At 50.4% G+C, this 8,618-nt stretch overlaps 2 protein-coding genes across 2 annotated transcripts; one reads left to right on the top strand and one right to left on the bottom strand.

The window, feature by feature from the left end:
* The first annotated feature begins 444 nt into the window (after positions 1–444).
* Positions 445–1,242, top strand: LOC121833807 (uncharacterized protein K02A2.6-like). The gene has a single exon (XM_042287452.1). It carries the CDS (start codon positions 445–447, stop codon positions 1,240–1,242), a length of 798 nt encoding a protein of 265 aa, XP_042143386.1.
* Positions 1,243–1,832: 590 nt separating this feature from the next.
* On the bottom strand, positions 1,833–8,350 carry LOC121833676. The gene is made up of 2 exons (XM_042287117.1): positions 7,554–8,350; positions 1,833–2,035 (listed from the first exon to the last, which is right to left on the bottom strand). The coding sequence occupies exons 1-2, from the start codon at positions 8,341–8,343 to the stop codon at positions 1,956–1,958; spliced, it is 870 nt and encodes a 289-aa protein (XP_042143051.1). The 5' UTR covers positions 8,344–8,350; the 3' UTR covers positions 1,833–1,955.
* Between the last annotated feature and the right edge of the window lie 268 nt (positions 8,351–8,618).

Here is an 8,618-nt window from a genome sequence, read left to right as displayed (position 1 = left end):
TTCGACTTCGCAAACCCCGACAAGTGGCCGCAATGGCTTCTACAATTCGAAGACTTCAGCTTTGCGTCAGGCCTCTACCAAGCGTCGGACGAAGTTCAGGTGCGGACGTTACTGTACACTATGGGATCCGAAGAGGCGCGGCGTGTTCTTGAGACGTTAGGCCTCACCGCAGAGGAATGGCGGTCCTTCGCTGCGGTAACAGACAAGTTCAAGGCGCACTTCGTGCATCCACCGAACGAAGCGTACGAGAGCGTGCTTTTTCACCGGCGGGTCCAGGAACGAGGGGGAACCGTCGACAGTTTTTACACGGCCCTTCGAGCACTCGTCCGCAAGTGGAACTATCCGTCCACAGAGGTCGAAGACAGGCTCGTTAGAGACCGCTTCGTCGTAGGACTTCTCGACTCGAGACTCTCTGACAAGCTGTGCCGCTGTCCGACCCTCACCATGGCCGAGGCCCGGCTACAAGCACGCATCCACGAAGACGCCGTCAAGGCGCGGGCGACCGTTTTTCGTGACGAGACAGCTGCCGTCGCACCTGAGCAGCTCAAGCTGGATGAAGCACGTGTGAAGAAAGGAAGGAAACCGGCCCCCAAGACGTCTCCCAAGCGAGACTCGGCGTCGTCGCAGAGAGAAGGCAGCAAGAACTGCAGATTCTGCGGCCGTCAAGCGCACCCCCGCCACGAGTGCCCGGCTAGACAAGCCAAGTGTCACTACTGTCGACGCCTGGGTCACTTCGAAGATGTCTGCGAGAAGCGAAAACGAAGTTTGAGCACTGTTCATCTACATGCCGTTTCGACCGCGGGCCGAGCGAAGTTTGTCAAGGTCGCCGTCAACGGGTACGACGTCGACTTCAAAATGGACTCCGGAGCCGAAGTCACGGTGGTGCCAAACACGTTTCCCGGAGCACCTCGCAGTCTCCAAGAGCCTGAAGGGCAACTCACTGGACCGGGCAATCACCCATTGACAGTTCTCGGTACCTTCCAAGCCACATTGACTTGGAAAGGCAAGTCGGTAGTGGAGCGGGTTTACGTCCTGCCGTCGCAAGACCCGCCTCTTTTGGGGTTTCCTGCCATTCAGAAGCTGGGTGTCGTGAAGTTCGTTGACGCCCTCTCCAGTCTCAACCAGCAGAGCCCTCTTCACAGCGACATCTTCGAAGGGTTGGGTGAGCTGAAGGACGAGTATGTGATTCGACTCCAGCCAGGGAAGTACTCAGTTTCTGCAGCTTGCATGTTTATTCGATGATGCCAAGAATACAACAAACCCGTAGGCACACTCATGGCTGCTTTTATACTGATAGCAGCCGCGCTATCTATAGGTTAAAGAGTGACGTCACAGTTAACCGACACATGACATTCGATTCGGACATGATGACACAACATTCCTTCCCCTTTAGAAAGTTTGTGGAGTCTACGGCTTGTAGCGCTCTGGGGGTCGGCTTGGCCGTGTGCTGCGCCGAGGCAAGAGTGGAGAAGCCGGCGGAGCTTCCAGTCTGGAGGCCCGGTTGTCCGATGGTGGGGCATTGGGACCAACAGTCACAGCACTGGGCATGCTGCGGCCTGGGTCAGGTGCCCGTGGTGTCGCGGCTCCGTTCTCTGCTTGTGCCGGGTCATGGTCGTCAGGTGATTCATTGTCAGTTGTAGCCGTATCGGTCTCGATGTCCGAAAACTGCTCCAGTCTGTTAGGTGTCCTCAGGTCAGCCTGAAATGATCTTGGCCGCAGGTTGTCAGCATGAATGTACCGCTCTTCCCCCCCAACCCAAACCAGATACGTAGCTGGGCTCACACGCTTGCTTATTGTGCCCGTCAGCCATTTGGAATCTCCGGCCCGTAAGCCTTTTATCATAACTTGGTCACCCTCAGAGAACTCTCTCCAGGACCCCCGGTGCTGGTCTGCGTATTCTTTGGTTCGCTCGAGTCTCTTTTTCATTCGTTGCTCTATGTCGGGGTGCAGCAGACTCAGTCTTGTTCTGGGCCTCCAGGACAGGAACAGCTGGGCCGGAGTTTCATCGGTTGTCCCGGTGGGTGTGTTCCTGTAACTAAATAGGAACTGATCGACGCGATGTTGCAGAGACTTCCCAAGTAGCACAAAATGTGGTCCACGCAGAGCGAGCTTGGTTTTGTTCTGACCACTTCTGTCGACTGCTCTTTGGCGAGAAGTGAACAAGGACTAAATATGTGCGAGATTATACTCGTTTAATTTTTATTGCGAGCGAAGCAGAAGCACACGAGTGACGCAGCGATTTTACTCCTTTTATTTTAATTGCTAGCGAAGCAGAAGCACACGAGTGACGGACAGCCACCCGTGCACTGGAAATCTCGTTCAGCAACAGTAGTATGCGCTATCATCACTCACTCACTCGTCCACGCGCCTCGCTTCTTTTCGTCTTTTACGGCAGTAACCGTTCATGGCCCTTCCGGCCCTTGATTTTGAGTGGGATGCGGAGTGCGTCCGTGTATCCGTGGCCCTTGACGCTGGATCTTCTTCCTACCTGGCCTTATCCTCACTCCACTTTTCTTTCATCTCGTACCATCTCTCCTATGTTGCCTTTCCTTTTCTTTCCCCCCTCACTTTCTCGCTCCCCCTCGCTCCCCCTCCCCTACCTCCATAGAATTATATGTTCGTAGCTTCTGACCTTTGATTTCGACTTTGGACCCTTGGGTGCTGCTCCTCGCCATCTCTCCTTCTATCTATCTCCTCGGTCTCCTCTTCCCTCCCTCCCCTCTTCCTCCACCCTCCCGTCCATCTTTCTCTTTTTTCCCGCTATCCATCCACCTCACCTTTCCTCCCCTCTTCCCCCTTCTCTCTCGCTTGAGTGATTCTGTGTTCATGGCCTTTGATCTTTGCTTTTATGGTGGTCGCTGGATATAGCTCTTCATTTTAAGTGGTCGGGGAAGTATGATCTTGTGTCCGTGCAACCGTGGCCTATGACCTTCGACTTTGTACCACAAGCTACTGGACCACCCCTTCTTGCTCGCTCTTTTATCTGGCCCCACCCCTTCCCCATCTCCTCATTCCCTCCACTCCTTCCTCTCCCCCATTGGTCTCATCTTCCCTCTGTGTGCTCTTCCTCCCCTCTTGCCTCTCTACTCCGTCCGATCTCGCTCCTCCCTGCCCAACTTCTCTTCATCTTTCTCTCCCTTCATGCTCCCTCAGCCATTTCATCCTCAGTCCCCTCTCCCTTCCGCCTCTTCTCTTCCTTGTGTGAGCATGTGCTTTTGGCCTTCGACCTTCATACTTGACCTCTTTCTTCCCATCTCCTCGCTCACCTTCCCTCTGGACCGTCTCCCTTTTCCCCTCCTCTGTCTATGAGACGATGGCTACCACCGGTCATCTCACTTGCAGTATATGTTGCAATGAGCCGCCACTTTTTTAGTTTTCCGAAGAAACAGAGCGGTGGCCTATAAATTGGACTGAAAAATGAGCTTCCGCATGTAACTATTTCAAATTTTCAACCAGGGTGTATTTTATACTGCATGCTCCAAGATTTCTCTTAATCTCTATGGCAAGCACTGACGCAGACAACCAAGACGGCGAGAGTAAGAACCACCCAATCGCTCGATTTGAGTCGAGTCCATTGCGAAATTATTCCTTGCTTCTATTTTAAATAGTAGAAATATTTTCGCAGGAAGCTCGGGTCGGATAGAGCATTCAGTCGACCTCAAGAACTCTCTGCGACTTGGTAGTAGGGTAATCATGTTAATATTTTTTACAGAAACAGAGCTACGCTTCAAAAGTTAACGTAATAGAGCACACCACTAAAGTACACCTTTGGTGATAATTTCAGCTAGCTCAGGTTCCAGTTTAATTTACAGGCTATCACTCGCGTGCCATCCTATACATGTTTGGGAGGTCTTTGGGTCGTCACGTCACTAGCATGAGTTTTCCGCCTTCGATAACACAATAACGCCCTATGACTTCACTCTCTTGTTATCTTTAGCATGCGTTCCAGACGCTGGGCATCCGAATGATCCTAACCTAAGAAGCAATGATAAGGGTGCATGTTAGCTTGTGAATATTGAGCAGACTCGCCAACTCGCCCTTACAAAAATGATAAATGAGTTTCAATTGAAGTCCTAATGTGTTCTTATAGAATGCGCAAACTCAATAGAAACTCATTGATAATTTTTGTAAGGGCGAGACAGGTTAAGGGGCAGGAAGGAAGCCAGCTCAAACAGGCAAGTCTCAACAGACTTCTCGACAAGGCCTCTGTTGGTGTGTGTTTTGTTCATAGTATGACAAAAACCACAGTAGGGTGCCTTAGTGTGTTTGCATCTGCTTTAGTGTGGCTACAACAAACCATTTTGTTCACCTTCATCCTCGAGTTGAGGCTCACTGAACAATCCTATGGCAACGAAATGTAAGCCATGTTCATTATAAGTTTGCCAGCCTTGCATTACCACTTAGCCCATTATATTAAACTTGATTGTAAATTGTGCAAGCAAATGCCACACACACAAATGAATTCAATTTTATTATAAACCTTTTGGACAGATTTTCTTTTAGTTTTCTGCAATTTGTTTAGAGTACATTTTGAACACTTGTTTCAAATACGCCATTCACAAGCATTAGGGTGGTCTTTCTGTTTGTATAAAAATAAAAATGTTTGACCAAGAAAATCTATTGAACTATTCAAAGTTTAGTGTCTTCGTGTATCCTTCACCAGTCTTTGTGTGATGTGGTGATGTGTCACATTTCGTCACATAAGGCCAACGTCGCTGCAAAACATTGCCCTTATGTCAGGGTAGAAATGTTACCAAGAGGTTATTTCTAAACGTTACTCCAATGTTGCTTCTCTAACATTCCTGGAACGTTTGCCTATGTAATGACACGTTGCACGACGTTCAGTGACAGTGAAACAATGTTACAGGTGAACGTACCTGTTACGTTAGTTTTCTAACGTTGCTGTAACATACCCAAATGTGCCCCAACGTTACTTTACATTTGTGACATTCCAGTAACGTTATGGCAACATATGGTGCTACTAGGGTTCGCATGGCCGCTTCTCTGCTCGTCCAGCACTTGTTTAAACAAAGCCTTTTTCACGGTTTGTACGCAGCGTTCCGCGCTGCCATTGGAGGCGGGATGGTAGGGCGGAGACTTGCTGTGTAGGACGCCATTCCTACTCAAAAAGAGTTCGAAATCTGCTGATGTGAATTGAGGCCCATTATCGGTCACTACCTCTTCCGGTAGCCCGTATGCCGCAAACACACTGCGCAGTTTTTCCACGGTCTTCTCACTACTAGTACTGTTCATCACAAACACTTCAATCCATTTAGAATGGGCGTCCACCAGCACAAGAAACCATTGCTGATCGCGATACGCATAGTCTATATGCACTCTCTCCCATCTACGCTTAGGCCAACCCCACGACAACAAGGGTACCTTGGGCGCAGCGTTTTGCGACAGCTGACACGTGACGCACTGTTTCACTGTTTGCTCTACATCTTGTGTTAGACGAGGCCACCAAACGTGGCACCTGGACAACATTTTCATTCGCGTCATCCCCGGATGACCTTCGTGCAGCATCGTCAAGACGCTACTTCTGAGTGACAACGGAACCACTACGCGATTACCCCAAGTTGCACAATCTTGATCGACTGACAGTTCGTTACGTCGAACATAGTAAGGCGCTAGCAAATCGTCTGTAACTTTCGAAGGCCAGCCGTTTTGTGTGTAGAACAGCACTTTCGACAACAACTGATCCCTTCGCGTTTCCCGTCTTATCTCTTTTGCAGATAGCGGAGCTTCGTCTAGCGCCGAAAAGAACTGCACGCACTCTGACTCATCTTTGTTTGGAAGCGGTAGCCGTGAAAGCGCGTCGGCATTTCCTATATCACTGGATTTTCGATACACCCAAACATAGTTATAAGCGGCAAGCAGTAAGGCCCAGCGCTGCACGCGTGCTGCTGACATTGCAGGAATCGGCTTACCATGCCCCAGAATTCCCACCAGTGGTTGATGGTCAGAGTAGATGCAAAATTTTCGGCCGAAGAGGAACTTGTGAAATTTTTTTAAACCAAAAACCACTGCAAGCGCCTCTTTTTCAATGTGCGCGTAGCCTTGCTCCGCCTTGCAGAGCGTCCTAGACGCGAAAGCGATGGGCCTCTCCTCAGTACCAACTTTATGAAAGAGTATCGCGCCGACGCCGTATGCCGACGCGTCACATACAAGACCGAGGTCCTTTTCAGGATCGTAGTAAGTCAACACTCGTTCGTGCGTCAGCCACCGTTTTGTTTCTTGAAACACTTTTTCCTCCACTACGGTCCAATCCCAACTGGTGCTGTCACTTAGTAACTGGTGAAGTGGCTTCAGCTCTGCTGACATGTTCGGAACAAATTTCCCGTAGAAATTTAGCAGCCCCAGGTACGCTCGCAGCTCTTGTTTGTTCTGGGGTTTTGGCGCCTCTTTGATTGCGCGTAGGTTTTCCTCGGAAGGCCGAATCCCATGTTTATCAATTACGTGGCCCAAGTAAGCCACCGACGTCTGAAGAAACTTGCATTTTTCTTTTTTTACTTTGATACCGTGCTCCTTGAACCTTGTCAGCACGCTTTCCACTTTTCGATAACATTCTTCCGAAGTTTCTCCGGCTATCAACACATCGTCAAGATAGCATGATACTCTGTCAAGGCCCTTCAATATTTCGTCCATTACAGCCTGAAAAATAGACGGTGCACTCGTGATGCCGTATGGAAGGCGTGTATACTTAAACAAGCCCATATGCGTGTTCACAGTTACAAGAGACTGCGAATCCGGGTGCAGTTGCAGCTGCTGGTACGCTGTAGAAAGATCAAGTACCGTGAAATATTTGCACCCGTGTAGCGTTGCAAACACGTCTTCCATTACCGGCAAGGGATAGTGGTCTGTTCTGAGATTCGGGTTCAGCGTCACTTTATAGTCGCCGCACAACCTCACTTTGTTGTTCGGCTTAGGGACAACGACCAACGGTGTTGCCCACTCACTCTGCTGAACAGGGACCAGGACCCCCGTTTTCACGAGCGCATGCAACTCTTGTTCTACTGACTCTCTTAAAGCGAATGGTACAGTTCTATGTTTACAAAAGACTGGGGTCGTGTCGTCCTTCAATACTAATTTAACTTGACTGCCCGCGATTAATCCCAGCTCAGGCTCAAACACCTGCGAGAATCGGTCAACCAGACCTGCCACTTGGTCTAGACTAACCCCATACACGCTCATCCAGTCTAGCCTCAACGCTTCTAGCCAATCGCGGCCCATTAACACAGTCTCACATTTCTGCGGCGTGCGAACCACTACAAGCGACAACGTCATGGTCTGCCCATTGTGCTCCACAGGTACAATCAACTTGCCAATTACCTCCAAAGGCACGCCCCCATAAGTTTTCAACTTTAGGCGGCAGTTTGAGAGAGACAATCCAGGCCAGTACTGCTTATACACCTCTTCAGGCACAATGGAAACCGAGGCTCCTGTATCAACTTGCATTGTCACCATTGTTCCCGCCACTCGAACTTCAGTAGTGTAACCCCCTTTTCTAGCACTGCAGGAGCCAATGTTGTACAGCCAAACTTTTTCCTCACCACTACTGTCGTCCACGGCTTGCACCAAACGGGACGTTGCTTTGCAGGCCCTTGCCAAGTGTCCCACTCGTCTACACGCTCGGCACTTGTACTTCCGAAACGGGCAACTTGACTCGTGATGGGGTGCTCCGCAGCGGAAACAGCCTGACGCCTCGGGCCTCTCAGTGTTGACTTCCATCGTCGCCTTCCTGGTAGCCGCTCCGACGTTCCTGTCTGGGCCTAGACGTTGGACGGCGTTCACCTCTAGTTGTTCAGAGGCTGCTGGCTGAAATATCTTGGTCTCTGCTCGTGCGAGCTCAATGCTTCTGGCAATGTCGCATGCCGCCGAAAAAGTTAGAGTTTTCTTTTTTAGAAGCTCTGCTTGGGCTGCCTGGTCCTTTAGCCCCGCGACAAAACGGTCCCGGAGTGCTTCATCCAGGAACTGCCCGAACTCGCAGGTGGCCGCGAGCCTTTTTAACTCAACCGTGTATGTCGCCACCGTTTCCTTCTCGAGCTGGGCCCTCCGGTTGAATCTGAATCGCTCGGCGATTACCATCGGCTTCGGAGCGTAATGCTCCCTGAGGACCGCGACCAGATGCGCATAGTCCTTTTGTTCTGGCTTCACTGGTGTTAACAGCGTCTTCAACGTGCGGTACGCTTGCTTCCCGATGGCCGTTACGAAGACCGAGACTTTCAAGTCGTCGCTCACCTTCGTTGCTCGAAGATAGTGTTCCATCCGCTCGACGTACGACTCGAAGTCTTCCTCCCCATCTTCGATGAACTGCTCGAACCGGCCGCCGCACGAAGCCATCCCGTGGTCCTCGGTCAAGGCGCTTGGGTTTTTGCCGATGACAGTGCTGGCTTCTGTCTTCTCGGCTATCTCATCCTCGTCGCCACTGTTTTAGCCTCTAGGGAAGTACTCAGTTTCTGCAGCTTGCATGTTTATTCGATGATGCCAAGAATACAACAAACCCGTAGGCACACTCATGGCTGCTTTTATACTGATAGCAGCCGCGCTATCTATAGGTTAAAGAGTGACGTCACAGTTAACCGACACATGACATTCGATTCGGACATGATGACACA

Source organism: Ixodes scapularis, unplaced genomic scaffold (assembly GCF_016920785.2).
Source record: "Ixodes scapularis isolate PalLabHiFi unplaced genomic scaffold, ASM1692078v2 PGA_scaffold9__187_contigs__length_104089568, whole genome shotgun sequence".
Lineage (NCBI taxonomy): Eukaryota > Metazoa > Arthropoda > Arachnida > Ixodida > Ixodidae > Ixodes > Ixodes scapularis.
The sequence above is the reverse complement of the archived record's forward strand: the minus strand, read 5'-3'. Positions and strand labels throughout refer to the sequence as shown.